At 43.5% G+C, this 15,537-nt stretch overlaps 1 protein-coding gene across 3 annotated transcripts in view; it reads right to left on the bottom strand.

The window, feature by feature from the left end:
- The window catches only part of WDFY2 (WD repeat and FYVE domain containing 2), a 74,444-nt gene that overhangs the window by 16,664 nt on the left and 42,243 nt on the right, over nucleotides 1-15,537 (bottom strand). For all 3 annotated transcript variants that reach the window (XR_012997891.1, XM_076364129.1, XM_076364131.1), the window contains exons 3-5: nucleotides 14,641-14,714; nucleotides 8,626-8,680; nucleotides 1,050-1,200 (exon numbers count right to left, since the gene is read on the bottom strand). Coding sequence is in view for 2 of the 3 variants with exons in the window: in XM_076364129.1 (XP_076220244.1) it covers nucleotides 1,050-1,200; nucleotides 8,626-8,680; nucleotides 14,641-14,714 (280 nt within the window). In the remaining variant the exon portion in view is untranslated. The remainder of the gene's footprint in view (nucleotides 1-1,049; nucleotides 1,201-8,625; nucleotides 8,681-14,640; nucleotides 14,715-15,537) is intronic.

The following is a 15,537-nucleotide window of genomic DNA, read 5'->3' as shown; positions in this document are numbered from 1 at the left end:
TACTGGATATTTAAGGAGCAACTGCTTAGCACTGATTTTATGCACACAGGACAACGGGGGAAAAAACCACATTCCTTGTTTTGCCAAGCTTTTTGCAATATTTATCAATGATTCTCCCTTCCTCTGCCCTCCACCAGCATGATCTGATGACCCAAATTAAAATGTCCTCCAAAATTTTGAATCACTCGAAATGGTCTGTTCTCTAGAGAGATTTAGGAAATACAGGACAAATTCCTGCATTACGATTTCAAAAGTATTTATCATTTAATTAAAAATTAAGTTCAGTCTTTATGTCATTTAGACTGGCTGAATGACCAGATGATATAAAGCAAGTCCATGTTCAAACAGTAATTTGAGTCAGTCTCACTTCCCATGAACTAGCAAAACACGCATCATCTGTACCACATACACCATGGGGCACTAAAAGTCTGTTTATGCTAACCCCTGGTTTCAGCCTAAGAGCTCATACTTTTCCACTTCCCTTTTCATTTGCAATAAAGCTGAATTAATATTTCTTTTATTGTCAGGCAGCTGGGGCAGCTCTAGGTGAATAAGCCACTTGAGTGCCATTTCTGGAGCCATTTACTCTTTAGTTAACCCAAATTCCCAATATATAGTGGGCTGTTCTAGAGTGAAGGACAAGTACTCATTATTTTAAATTAAAGTCATTTAATTTTTACCATGCATACACACAGGCACACTGACCTGATCACTGACCTACTTTGCTACCGTTAATTCTTAGAAGAAAGCATGAGCTGTATGTTTAAATGAAGGCTCTGTCCATATTTATTACAATAGCAGACCACAATAGGTTGCAGATCACCCATTGTTTTGCTCAAAAATGCTTAGACCTAAATATGCCACCACGCATTAAGGAGACAACGCAAGGAGAACAGACAGTTTTTAAAATTGGCTTTAAATAACGATTTCTCTCACAAAGCACTGAACCTATACAGGGCACAAAGTTTGGAAGACAACTAGAAAAATAAACCAAAGAGGCTGTTTAAGTGCCAAAGAGTGGAAATAAAACAGAGCTCAGCAAAGGATACTGCAGGCCACAGGCGCCTGCGCTGGTGCGGTACCCTCCCAGCCGCTGGCCGCTCTCTGAACAGTGCCACGTGAAGTGTTTGTCTTGTCCAGTGCTTAACACCCACTCCATCTCCAGGACAAACAGAATCATCATGACCCTGCTTTGATGAGCTGAAAATTAAGCAGACAGACATATAATCGCATTGCAGAGAAGAACGTGGGGGCAGAAGACCACTGCAAATACCAACTGCACCCAACTCCTCCGCTCCCCACTCACCCTTCCCTACAGAAGAAACTGGTCTTTAATAATCCCGTTGACACAAGCTACCATGCAAGCTTGTAAGGTCCCTGCTCTGCATGTTCAGCGTTTGCATGAGAAAGAGCAGAAGCAAGACTTAATTCCTTCCATGCCTATTGCAGCCATTTATCTTCTACAGTAGCACAAGTCTTCCTTCCATCATTGTATCATCACCAACAAAGCTGCCACTGTGGAAAGCACTCTGGGCTCTACTTAAACCTCTTTTGAGCTGGTTTTATGACAGCAGTGCAGATGCCTACGCTGCCGCTCCTCCCGCTGTGAAGTCTGGTGGATCTGGGCTGTGGATTGTGGTACCCCAGCAGAATGATGAATTACAGCACAGGCACAACCCCGCACCAAAGGGAAGTTTTAGCATTGCATGTAAACCAGCTAAAAAGGAAATTGGAATAAAATAAAATTAAAAAAAAACCTAAAAAGATCACAGCTGGGCAAGATGAATAAAACAGCTGAAGAAATAAATTTCTACTGCTACCTAAATAAAGCCATCAAAAGCTTTTCATTAAAGCAAGGAACCCAGGCTTGTATAGACGGTTTTTTGTATGAATGACCAGTGGGCTTAGTTGTGAAGTGCTGATTGAGCCGACTTTTTAATAAAACAAGTGGCTGGAAAGACATGCAGAATTATTCCCAGCTGTAACTTAGCAGTGAATGCCATACTTCTCAATCCACAGCCCTACTGGTTTATTACTGTTCTGAGACCCGGCAACACGTGTCGCACAAAGCGGGCTGCTTGTATTTGTTTGTGTAAAAGCTGACACACTGGAAAGATTTAATATCTTTGGAAGCTTAAAAACTACCCCGAAACCTCCATTTAAAATGCAGAGAAATTCCTCAGAACAGTATGGGAAGATTGCTGCCTGCCCTATACAAACATACAGCACAGATGAGAGCTGTGTTCAAATCCTATTCTTTGCACCTAGTTCCCCCTCGTAGGAGGCTTGCACAAGCCAGCATCTGCCCATGTTCCACACTGCTTTTTAGACCCAGATTCCCTCAGGAGAAAAGTCAATAGATGCATTGACACAAGTTGCCCTAATGGTAAACTGGTCCAGCTGCAAACCACAGTGTCAGACATGAACTGTGCCCAGAGGCTTTCACCCTTGCCCATAGAAGAGCTCAAATTTTGGCTCTCGTTTCCACCCACTTTTAAACGCCAGGTCTGTAAGCAAGATAGAGGGATGAGGACCGCCCAAGAGTCACCTGAGCTCTTTTAAACAGATCCTCTCTCCTCTCCACCTTCCAGATTTCTTCTCTGAGAAGAAATTCAGTGACCCTATGGGTGACTAATGCTTGTCTTTACCTGTCTGTTGGCCTCCTCAGGCGCATCCGCACTAGCTGGTGGAGTGATGCACTGCAGAAAGGGGCACGATGGGATGCATGCTGCTACAAGCACCTGATGGGCTCATATACATGTCCCAGGGGCTTGTGTGCACCAGCAGTGCTGTAGACAGACCCATGCACTTCCACAGGACGTGCAAAGCTGGCTGAGATCAGGCTGTTCAAGGTCTGTCCAGGGATGTTTTCTCAGCACGTGGCAACTGCTACTGCTAGTGTTGGCTTCCCATGGTTTGAACTGGCCATGGGGATAGCTGGCACCACCCAACTCTCCTAAATCTCCTCCTGTCTCCTCCTAAAACTTATTCTAAAAGGCAGGGCTTGTACCTTTTGCTAGAAGTACTGCCTGTGGATGGCGAGGCAGCTCTCTCTGGCAAGTAAGGAGTAGACATTAAAGAAACAAGTACATGCCAAGAGGTGGAAGGGGTGTACATGATAGCTTTGCTTATCCTCCCTCCCCAAAAAGAGCTTTCATTCAGCACTCTGTTGCCCACGTGCAAGTGCTGCACGTATTAGCTGGTGCCACCACACACATGCTGATGGCAGAAATATCTGAACCAAGTGAAAGAGCGCAGTGGAGGTCATCTAAGTAAAGGAGGAAAGAGAGAACAAATGCAAGTAGAAAGTCATGTGTCATTTAAAGGGAATGTGACCCATGTAAGGCTTAAAGAAGCAAAATGTCAGAAGGTTGGAAGTTGATAGTAGAGCAATGAAGAGGTCTGGGCCCTAGGATTAACACACATTCAGGGTCATGAAGCAGCAAACAAAAAGCTGCTCCTTCACCCACGGAAGGTTTGATCACCATTTATATGCAGAAAAAAAGTGGAGCAAACACTTCCAAAGGTGCTCACTGCAACAGCAGGAGGATGGAGAAGTGGGGACGGAGGGTGAATGTGGTCACAGTACAGAAAAAGCCACAGCAAGCACCAGGCAAGAGCAGATCTGTGTAAGCCAGCATAAGAAGAGAGCCCATGTATGGGGGAAGATTATGCTGTACAGAAGGTAGAGAAGCAGCAGACAGGACAAGGGAGCAGGTCCACCTGCAGCAGGAAGGTGGGAGGGAGCAGGGGAGCTGCACTCCTGCTATAAGAAAGCAGCAGTGAGCACTGTGCAAAGAGCAGGTTGGAGAGAGGATGGAAGGGCTATGCCTAGACAAAAGCAGCTGCAGCCAGGAGGTGCACACCGAGACGTCAGCAGCCAGAGCGCAGGGGAAAGGAAGGTCTGCGCTGTGTGTAAAGGCAAAGGTCCGAGAAGCACAGCCAGCACATGGCCATGCACAGTGCAGGGCAAGAGGTTGTGCTGGGCGAAAGGGAGAGTTACAACAGTGAAAAGCAGCAGCAAACACCAAAAGAGAGGTGGAAGTTAGTAGTAAGAAAGAAAAGCTTAGCATGTGCAAGAAAAGCACAGGAGAAGAGGCTGTGCATAGGGGAAAGCAGAAGTAAGGACATGGCGTGAGCCGGCTTGAAAGCAAGGAGGCAGGGGGACACCCCTGAAATGGGCAGGCTACAGAGAGCATGGGGCAGAAGCAGGTCTACAAATCCTGCTCAGCAGAACAAGCGCGTGTTAAATAAATTTAAAAAAAAAAAAAAAAAAAGCAGGAGCTGTTATATCATCCAGAGGGGGTACAGACTGGAAATGTGGCCCCTGGCTTCTTGGAGAAGGCTATGCAGAGTGGGAAGCAGCAACAGCCAGGCAGCAGGACCAGCCTGTGAGGGGCTGGAGGGGGCTGGCAGGGGCTGGAAGCTGGGGCTGCCATGGGGAGGGAAGGGTTTCTTCAACACTCGCAGAGCATCCCAAATGGCACCTTTCAAATGCTTCCACCACCCCTCCTCATGCAAGGGAAGGAGTTAGTGCCTGTAGGAGGCCAATGCCCCGTGACCAACCCCAAAGTCCTGATTAACAGTGTGTCACATCCCCAATCTCTGCATTTTAATCACTTTCGAGAAAGGGAAGATTTCACAACTCCAGACACAGCGTCACAGCAAAACCTCCACAGAGCACGGCTAACCACATCTGCTGCCGGTGCCCAGCCACCGTATGACACCAGACCTGGCTGCAGACCCCTGCCAAGACCAAAGCGCAGCCTATGCACGTGCTGTCATCCTCTGTCACTAGCAGACCATTTGGCAGGCATATTCATGGCTTTTCAAGATGAAATTAGTGTCCTTTAATTACTACAGCAGCTTCAGCTACTTATAATAATACCTTGTTGTGGGACATGATCAACAGCCAGCCAGTCGCTGGGCAAGGTGCTACTTTTAAGAGCACTGCTGAACATTTACAAACAAAGCTAACACAGGCAAAACCAGCCAGCATGGCTAAGCTAAAGCTCCTTGGTAAACTAAATAAAATTATTTACTCCCCCTAAAATATCTTTAAAGAATATAAAGGCCTTACTTGAAAACTTTAAACAAAACCAAACACCCAACACTTTTTAAAGTAAGGCCACCATACCCAACAAAACTACATAGTCTTTTTGAATTATGTTTTTCCTTGCCCGAAGGCTTTGCCAAGATGCATATGCCAACCCCTATACCTTGGCACAGCCATGTCAGGAAGATGTACTACAGGGATGGGATTGTGGAGGGGAGTCACCCTGGACCAAGTGAGGAAGGTTCACCTCTGTTGGATCATGACGTGCCTACCCAAAGGACTAAGTGTCCCTTCCTTGCTGTCTCCCAGAGAGCATGGTGAACACGGGGCCCTTCCCACCTTGCTGTGTCCCAGTAGTGCTGTTGGACTCTGGTCCCAGCGATGCCCCCAGTAAGCCCAGATCCAATGTCCTGGATGGAGGCAACTGTGAGGAGCACAGAAGTACCTCCTGGTGCATGGTCCAATAGAGCTGTAGGAGCCTGTGACTGACAGCAGCTCCTAGAGCATCTCACTTTTGTGATGCTTCCCCAGCACCCCAGACCTCCAGTATGGGTCCAGCTGAGCCCAGGGAAGTGGTGGAATGGGTGCTGCACTCCCCTACCAACACATGGGGTGAGGAGTGGAGAATCAGGGAGCATGTCTCTATGTATGGGGGTGGTGGGAGGCACTGTGCTGCGGAGCAGTGGGCAGCCTCAGGTCATCAATGCACTGCAAACAGTGGAGAATCTCTGCTTTGTTTTTCTCTCTTGCACGGTCAAAAGCCTGCCCACTAAAATTGCCCCTTGGAACTTTGGGTGACACTTTCCAGTGGAGCTGAGGCAACCTGAGATTGTCCCTGGGTTGCTGTAACTTACTCTGTGCCATGTCATTGCTGGTCTGGACAGAGGAGCAGCCCAGAGGGTTTTGTGCAGCTCAGCATGGGCTGCTAGCATTACTGGTAAGCTGGGCAGAGTGCGTCTTCATGCAGAAGCTCTCCTCCATCCCCATGTCCTGCCTGGCTGTGTTATGGCAGCTGTCGACCGCTGTTCTAGGGAGAGTTTCCTACTGAATCTGAATGGCCCTTCACTGAGTCTTGTCCCTCCTGTAGCAATGAATTGGGACCTGTCTTTCCCCCTCTCTGGTCACCATCTCCATTTGCAGCACTAACAGCGGTCTGGCTTTCCTAAGCCAGCAGTGGAGGGAGAAAAAAGAGAAGGAAAAAAAGCATCTCCAACAGTACCTGGGGACGTATTTTTCCAAAACCAAACTTTTGCCCACGTGGTTGGCAATGGGCAGAAAGCAGATCACCAGCCCCAATGCTTCTTTAACTCTCACACAGATGGGATTACTATACAGACACCCCCACACACATGAATTTGGGGCATCCCAGCAGCCTGGGATCACCACACTTTCTTTCCATTCCCAAAACTAGGTCACCTGCACACTACCACTATCTTTTAAATTAGGGGAATACAGTTTTCATCAGCTTAAACACAGAAAAGACCAAACATCAAACTCTGGAAGTGAGGGAGGAAAATGGGGCAGAGGCTCTGTGCCCCTGAGGGACACAGCAGGCAGTGAGCATTGCACGCACTGGCTTAAGCACCTGAATTGAAGGCAGACAATGTCCGCTGTCAGCGATCACCGTGGTTTGGGCTAGAACTGAAATGATGCATATTCTGGGCTCAAGTATTGCTTCTCTTGCCCTAAAATAAGTCCACATTTTTCAGATAAAACCTTTTAACACATCGTCTGAAAGTCCTGGCACAAAATGACCAGAACTGATCAAAAACCTTCCCATGCTGAGACAGGCAGTCTAGGAAGGAGGCGACTCCAGTGGGGACTGTGGTCAGTTGTACCGCCTCTCTACTGATGTTAATGGACCCTCATTAGAGTCCTCTGTTGTCCAACATTTGAGGGATGCCATCTGAACTCTTGGGGTTCTCCCACAGGACAACCCATGGAGGTTCTCCATGGCATCTTCCTATCCAAAGGCCTCCTCCAACACTGCAGCAGCAGCACATCTGGCACACTGCAGCAGAAGACCATGAGAACAGCCTTCTTTTTTTTTAATTTTATGAGGGGTGCTCCCCAGGCCTTGGGTGGACTGCCACAGTCAACTGGTTATTCTGCCATACTGCCAAAATATATGTTCCCCCCTTCCAAAATTTTCAGCCTTTTCCCTGAAGAGGTCAGCACGAAAGGTGGTCTCATGCATGTGTTGTTCTGCATATGCAGAAGAAAAGACTTCAGCTCACCCTTCCTAGGCTGTGATTAGCCTGCAAGATTGAATCCAAGCATGCAAATGGATGAGCTAATAACAAAGGGGGCTACAGAACAGTCAGCAGGAGTCTTCAGTGCAACAACCCTTAAATATGAAACCTAAGTGTGTCAAACTTTGGTGATCGTGGCGCAATCACAAATTCGGATACTAAAGACTTGTACAGTCAGACTGCAGCAATCTCATTTTAAGTTTATTAAATTTATCTTATTATTAATACCTTATTATTTATCTTATTATTAAGATTCACATATATATTTTATCATCATTGGATATGTTTCCTCAGTTTTTACAAGCTAAGAAAAAATGCAGGCATTCTAGCTTAATTTTACGACACACCAGACATTCATGAAAGAGCTGAAGTAAAACGCTCAAAAACTGATGCATGTTAGCCGTGCTCTGCAAAAATGAAGATTTTCTTCACACCTTAAAATCGGAATGTTACAAAGTGATCCCCAGAGACTCCATTTAGAGATTTAAATTATCATCTCAACTTTCAGGGTATAAAACTTAAAATATATGAGTAAATATATATTTTTAAATGTACGTGAGAAATCTCAAGCCAACATATCAGAGGCTCCTAAACAGAAACATAATGCTTAGCATATAATATGGTATGATACCATATACTATCTCATATATTACACCGCTTAGTCTAACAGCAAAACAGATAAGAATAAATTGTCGCATATATTTGTTACTTTTGTAAGAATACCTGTCCCAAGCACAGTGTCCTTTAGAGGTTTGACAAAGATAAATAGCTAGGCTTCTTAAAACATCACATTAGTGAATACCAGAATATAATTAGAAAAGGTATGGATTAGCATTTCTTGACCTTTTACTATGACAGGTATTCACTGATAATCTTGAGATTACTGAAGCCAACAGTTATTGAAATATAACCAGACTAACCCCAAAAGCTACAGTCCTAAATGCCTCAGCCCTAAAAGATGGTTAGTTTCCTAAATTGTTTCATTAGATACACTGGATTACTAAAGATTAAAAATTAATACTCCTCTTCCCCAAACATGGTCTGGATTTTGGTCAGTTTGCTGTCTAGAATGATACTCCAAAGGAACATTTAAAAGGAAAAACAGAACATGAAACAGCTTTTTAAAAGTCTTGTAATCTCAGAACAAAGCACATTATTGATCTATTGATAAAACCAGCATTTACATTAGCTTAAAAAAAAAAAAAAAAAAAAAATCAATCACTGTAAAGGAGACTTCTCTCCATTCACACTCCTTAAGAGAACATTAACAAAAATTAATGACAATACAAACCAATTAACACGGATCACGGTTCTTACCCTGGTAACTTTTCACTAGTGTCATCTTGTTGTAATCTTCTGATAAAATGAATTCCTGAGGGAGGGGAAAGAAAAAACAAAAGAAACAGTGCTTAGAGATGTAAAGTGTTTGAGAGTGTTTTCATTTGAATTTGTTACCAAGGTAAGCTCTCCCTTCTTTGCAACCACAGCCCTGTCTACACTTTTGCTAATTTTGAGTACCTCCATCTAAAAAACCAAATTATTTCACTTTTTAAAGCTGCCTAAGAAACGACATCACGAGTGCTTCTGAACAGAGTGGTGGAGATAAAAGAGGAACTATTAAAAAAGAAGTAAAAAAGCTGACAGAAATGGCTGGCTATGAGCTGAGGTACCACAAAATGAGAGACCTGAGATCTGGCATGTAGCAAACACGTATTGCTCAGGGCTGCCTGGGCAGAAACCTGCATGTGTACACAGCTATGCGTGCACACGCATGCACGTGTGTATACACATGTATCTACACGTGTGAATACACTACACCCCAACCTGAACACCCAGGAAACTCAGTATAAGTATGTAAGAGCCCCTTGAAATTGCTCATTCCAAACTAGGTACCAATAATCCACGATGGGAATACATTTCAGTTTTCTGTTCAAAAGTCTCTCAGTGCTTCAGGGAAATAGAAACCCAGACTATTTTCCCCCCTTGATTTTATCCCACTATTGGTTAATATTTATTCTGGTATCTCAGAAGCAGACTTTCTTGCTTTGCTACTGCTTCATTGTGGCTAACAAGCAGTTGTGCGTGGGATGGAGGGTGGCTTAGCACAGGCTGTGGCTGCCTGGGGAGAGATGCGTGGTGTGACCCAGCCAGGCTCGCTCCTGCGGCCAGGGAAGAGCACACCTATGGGGACTGCTTTGCAATCCTGCTGCCTTGGTGCTGCTGTTTAACCGCCAATACGGCTTTTGCACGAGGAAATGATGAAAACAGCAGCTAAGAGTCTGCATGGCAGCCTCGGCTCCTGGAAAAACCTCATGTGGTTAAACTGACTGAACACCTGGGTGTCCCTGCCGCTCGTTTTGAAGAGGAGAGGTTGCTCAAAGCAGGGCAGGAGCGGCCACAACAAAACTCCTGCAACATCTCTCTGGAGGAAACACCCAGGCAGAGGGTAGGCTCTGTGGCCCCACCGCATGAATTAGCTTTCAAACTGCTGTCAGGTACCTACATACGTACACCATGTACTCAGAGAAACACAAAGAAAAAAAACAAGGAGTGTAAAAACACATCATATTAATAATTTATAGCAAACTACACAGAAACTCCCTGAGCTAATCTACTCTGGGGACAGAAGAAGTAAAACCTAACTCATTTAATCTGGAAATAGGGTGAAAATAAGAGGACCATTACAAACACAATATAAGCTAAATTTTAAAGCATACAGTTGTGAAATATTAATGTAGAAGCACTGCCAAAAGCACTGTGCAACATGCAGGTGGAGAAGACGATTTCAGGAGCCTACAGACTATATTTAAGGCAAACCAAATGTTTAGTGCAAAAGAGCATGAGAAGACATTCTAACCACCGAAAAGCCGGTATTTACCCACAGTTTCCAAACCAGAATGAAAAAAAAAAAAAGTCACTCTGCATTTTCTGTGGGGTCGCTGTGCGTAATCTTCACAGCTTTCCAGCACCAGGATTACCCTAACACATCATATCTACGGCTTGGCACCAAGGTGGAGAGGCTACAATACTCATCTGTGGAACATCTACAGATCCCAGCTTCCAGGAAAACAACTGTGAGTGAGTTGAGGCAGCTATGTATTTTGCTGTTTCTAGGTTTCTGCTCATAAATTAGTTATAACTATGTTCTCTTGAATTGCTCTACTTCATCTTCCTTTCCTTAATCTGCTCCACCTCCCATTATCTTTCCCCTGTCAGCTGAGGTCTACAGTGAGGAGTATTATTTAAACAGCAGTAACAAATCAATTAAGTCAGCTGGATTTCTATACCAGGGTCACCTTAACTCTACAAACCACAGAACGTTAAAAATCTGCTATACCTCCCTAGCTACTTACAGGGGAAGTGGCTTTCATTAACCACTGCCTGCAGAATGCTAAACCACCACATGAAATGCTTTACTACAAAGCCTACTTGAAGCAAGATCCTTTGCTAGGAAAGCTAACTTTCTGCTGTCGTTACCTAAAGGGAAATGGCTTCAATTGCTGCAACACATGGTGGGAGAATACATTTGCCTTCCCCACCAATTTGGCTGTCCTGGTGCTGTCCCCAACTTTCACTGTGGTGGCACTCAGATGCTGTGACTTCAGGCAGGATCAAGAGCGTGGTTTGCATTCTCATTTTTCTTTGCATTTTTCCCTTGACAACTTTGACGTGGCCATTCTGTCCGTGACCCGAACAGTCCCACAGTTTCAGTGGAAGACTGAAAAGGCTTTTGAGTCTCTCCATGATAATACAGCGAATCAAACACAACTGCAGTTTGTAAGGTTTACCCAAGTATTGATTAGCTCTGTATGCTTCAAGACAAACCACAGCTATGTACTATTAATATACCGCTCCATCCAATGAGATAAACAAAACCAGTACAAAATAAACACAGCTCCATTAACCTGAATACTGGATATAATTTTTTCTTCCTTTTTTTTCTCCCCCCTGAAGACTTCCTGCTTCTCACTTTCTCCTTTGAAAGCATATGATAATTTGCGATGCATTTTCTTGTTTTGCATTTTTTAATCTTTCTCCAGGTCTTTTACTCCCTGCTCCCCTTTATACTATCACATGTTCTTCCATTGCACTCATTCCCCTCTCCCTCTCAAGGCCAAATGTGTTAGTTGCGTCAATAGACAGGTATTTTAGCACAGGGCACCTTGCTCAAGAAATTCATGCCCTATTGCACATACATTGTGTCATCTGCACTACAAAAACACCGACTACATCTCTTTAACATTGTACCAGCAGAAACTTTTTTTATCTTTCCATACGTAGATGTTTTGCTCCTCTTGGAGCTGCTGACTCTCAGTTCTCATTAGGCAGCTTTTTGGCTCTTCTTAATGAGCTAGAAAGGCTGGGGTCACCCACACAGCTCAGTCGGTGCTTGTTAACAGAACAGAGAAAGATTTCCAAGTCCTGTGCGAGCCCTTTTGCACAGGAGGGGCTGGGATACATCAGAGCGCTCAAGATGGCAAAACCAAAACCCCTTCTTGCAGGGATTAAAAACATTTTTTCTGGCAAGATTGCTCTTTGCTCTTCAGAGGTTTTTTTGGAGCTACTTTACTACCTTTTTTGCCATACTGAAAATGTTAGTGATCAGTCTTGGCTGTTTCAGGTAAGCTTATTATAACAGTGACTTGGTACCATGAAAGCCTTCATAAAGCAGAACGGAGCAGTCTTGAGCATCTGAAAAGACTGTCCAATCTAGTGCTCACTGTTATACAAAGACTCAACTATACCTTCATGGAGCACACCTCCCTCACACTGAAACATATACACCCACCACAAACTTCTCTTGAGCCTAAGACCTCTGTAAATCCTCACCCTGGAAATATTATCATCATCTTGTTTCAAATTACTCTTGCTAATGCAAACAAAACCCATACTCAGGTGTGTGACATTTTAGAGTTTTTGGCCATGGGGCTGGCTGACACGGCCCAACGTCTAAGGAAGACCCACACCTTTCCAGAGCTGCATGTGGATGCCAACTGATGTATCCCAAAATAGCACTAGAGACCTCTGCTTAGGCAACTGAATCCATTTCTGAGAGTTAATAATCTTTAGATATTAGTTATGTGTTACTCATTCACAACCTAGTTCCTACCCCAGGGAATTTGCAGTTTGTACTCTGATAGAGGATGCCATTTTGACAGCACATTGCAGATCTCCTTAAAGGCTTGATTTTGTCCTGTTAACACAAGTGACCGACAGCACTCTCACCACGTCTTCCAGAGAACAACAAACCCGGTTCAGAAATGGAAGAGAATGAAGACTCTTAAATCTGCTGTCAGAAACTACCTCTATATCTGTTGCAAAGGAAACTCTATAAAATGATTACAGTGTTTTCACTTCATAAAGTCCAAAAACTGGGAGAGGACAGAAACTATCATGTAGTTTTCTTGAAGGAAAAAATAGTAACTTCCCACAGTGGCAGAGGAGAAGGGTGCACATCAGCAGGTAGAGCCTGACTCAGCCTCAGGTATTCAAAGTGCTGTTTATGGCCAAACCTGTAGACACCTGCAAGATCAAATGATGTGGAAGATTAACCTATCTTAATAAGTACCACCCCAAGGAAGAATTCTGAAGGGGTTATTCTGGTGCCCTGTTGTCCTTGCGGCCCTGCTCAAAGTGTGTAACAGCTTCATCTAGACACAAGCATGGTCAGCAAAAAAGATCAATTTAATTCAGCTTCAGCTACCTAAAAACTAAATCCTTCATTTAAATCTCCCCAGAAATGGGGAGAGAGATTTATGCCATTCTAAAACAGTTTCTAGGGTAAGTAACATGCGTATCTCCAAAGGCAATTCACCTCTCCTCTACTGGCTGCAGAACCTAATGATTAACTTCATCTAGGAAGCTAACTTTCAGATGGATGAAATTAGGTGAGGAGTCTCATCTTGGCTGTGGAAGTCTCCTGTCTATTGCAAGTAATAGACCTTTCCTCTGTTTCTTCTTGTTGTGGTATCTTGAGAGACTTGCACCCATTAAAACATGTTTTTCTCTACTTCAGAGCAAGGAATTTATGACCATGATAAGGTCTTTTGGCTTCCAAAAGGGACCTCAGGCAGTCCCTAAGACATAAAGTAACAGAAATGCCATTTCTTCTCAAAAAAGGTTTGAAAAGTGTAAAAAAAAAAAAGATCACAGAAACTTTTTTTTTTAATACTTTAGGTACCACTGCTCCTCAAGCAAGATGCTAGACAATCTTTCGCTCAAGAGAATGGTCTCCTGTGCTGCACAAATGTTTGTGCAGCCTTCATGTTGAGAAGTTACAAAAGGTTGAAAACAATCTCTTCATCTTTGTAGAAGCAAAAATTGTCACCTTCTTTCACAAGGAAAGGTGGCCATACAAGCTCACCTCGTGGTTGCTTTGCTGGAACATCTTTCTTTGGCAATAGCATTGCTACCCATCCTTCTCAAAATGCACCATACACATTTCTGAGGTGCCAGGCTTATAACCAAAATCCATACAGTTTACAAAAAATTCCCAAATACCATTTTGGCTTTAGTGCAGATAGCTGCCCTTATGTTAACCTGCAAACACTCATTCAGTTATAAAGTCCATAAGGCAGAGACAACAGCAGTAAGAATCTGAAACAATGGTAAAATGATCTTAGACTGGAAGAGGAGTCTATTGATGAGGCATAGGTGAAAAATCCCTCTCTGACCCATTACCCTCCCACAAAGTGTTATAGCTTTTTACTCATCATCCCACAAGAAAAATCCAATGAATAAGGTCAACTGCTACCCTCTGTCCCAGATCTAAAAGACAGACTCTTGTTTTACTACCGTGCTTCCTTTTCACACACACACAGATCTCTCTTATATGTTAATGAACCAAATCTTTCAGCAACAGTACTGCCAGTTAGGAGCAACTCCTCTGAAGGAAGTGAGAGGAAAACAAAGTCTGAACCCTGAAGTTTGGAAAAGCAGCTAGATATGGAGCAGAAATCCACCTTCTGCCTCTCAGAAGACAATTTTTCCCCTCTTAATTGCTGCTTTCAGAAAACTTTGGTATGGTATGATTAACAAGGCACTCAAATTTAATAAAACAACAGCTGTTTTTCTGCATTGTTATTTTTTAAGAGATATGCAAATTAAGACAGTTTGTTGAGTTGCCTAATAAATACTGTAAACCCCCTCAATCTCTCTGTAGCAGTTGGAATGAAATTTGTAATAATCTGCCATTTTCTACACTACAGCTTCAGCTCCACTAGCAGTAAAAAGTCTCTCTCCCAAACACTAGCAAAAATATCCTCACCCAACATCACACATATACTTCTCAAAAGGGAAGCATTTCAACTAGAAATCTTTGGATGTACTTACTGAGATTGTACCATTGTCTAGACCTATGGACAGCCTTCTGGTTTCCGGGTTAAAAGACATGCATGAACATGGAGCTGAAAAAAATGAACATGTTGATGAAGTTAACAAAACTGTGATTCTCATTTTCTTGAAGTTCTGGAAAGCCTAAAACTAGCTAACATGCTTTATGATGCTGTTCAGCATTTTGCCCCTTCCAATAGACAAGCATTTTAAAAAAAAAGTGTTCTTGCAATTCATTCAACCCTATCCTATTAGGACATGGAACAACGGCTATTTCTTGCTCCAGCTCCTTCATTTTTCATTACCAGTTATCTGAAAACAGGCATGTCATACAAGAGCAGTGGTGGTGTTTTGATATAAGAGGAACCTGACATTTCAGTATAAATCTGAGAGATTAGTTAGCTGAATAATTTAGTTTTTTACATTTGCCTGAACTTTACTGGCAATAAAAGAAAACACTGTATTATGTCAGAGGCTTGCATCCTATACCTGCAGTAAGAATACTACGGCCAAAATAAAAGACTGTATTGAAAACTAGCCATTGTTTTATTATGTCAATATTACTCTAATAAACGTCAGGATATACTCTTAAATTGCACACAAGTCAGTCATACTACACTCCCTCGAGGATCTGGCAGGGTTCACATCAAAGGTAAAACCAGAATTTTCTTGCAAGAGTTCAAGAGCTATGCTTGATTTTAGTGAGAAACCGAAGTTGCATTCAGAAGGCAGGGATCATTTGTAGTGCTCAACACAGCAGCATGCAGCTGGGAGTCCTGTTGTCCCAAGAGAAGCCTTCAGGAATCACTTTTCAGCAGCAATTGCCAACTGCAGCTAGGGGCAGGCATTCTTGCTCCTTCGATAGTGGTAAGGTGTTTTTTAAACCATATTCTTGTG

The sequence above is a fragment of the Aptenodytes patagonicus genome, chromosome 1 (genome assembly GCF_965638725.1).
Source record: "Aptenodytes patagonicus chromosome 1, bAptPat1.pri.cur, whole genome shotgun sequence".
NCBI lineage: Eukaryota > Metazoa > Chordata > Aves > Sphenisciformes > Spheniscidae > Aptenodytes > Aptenodytes patagonicus.
Note: the sequence above shows the minus strand (reverse complement) of the source record. Positions and strands in the feature narration are given on the sequence as shown.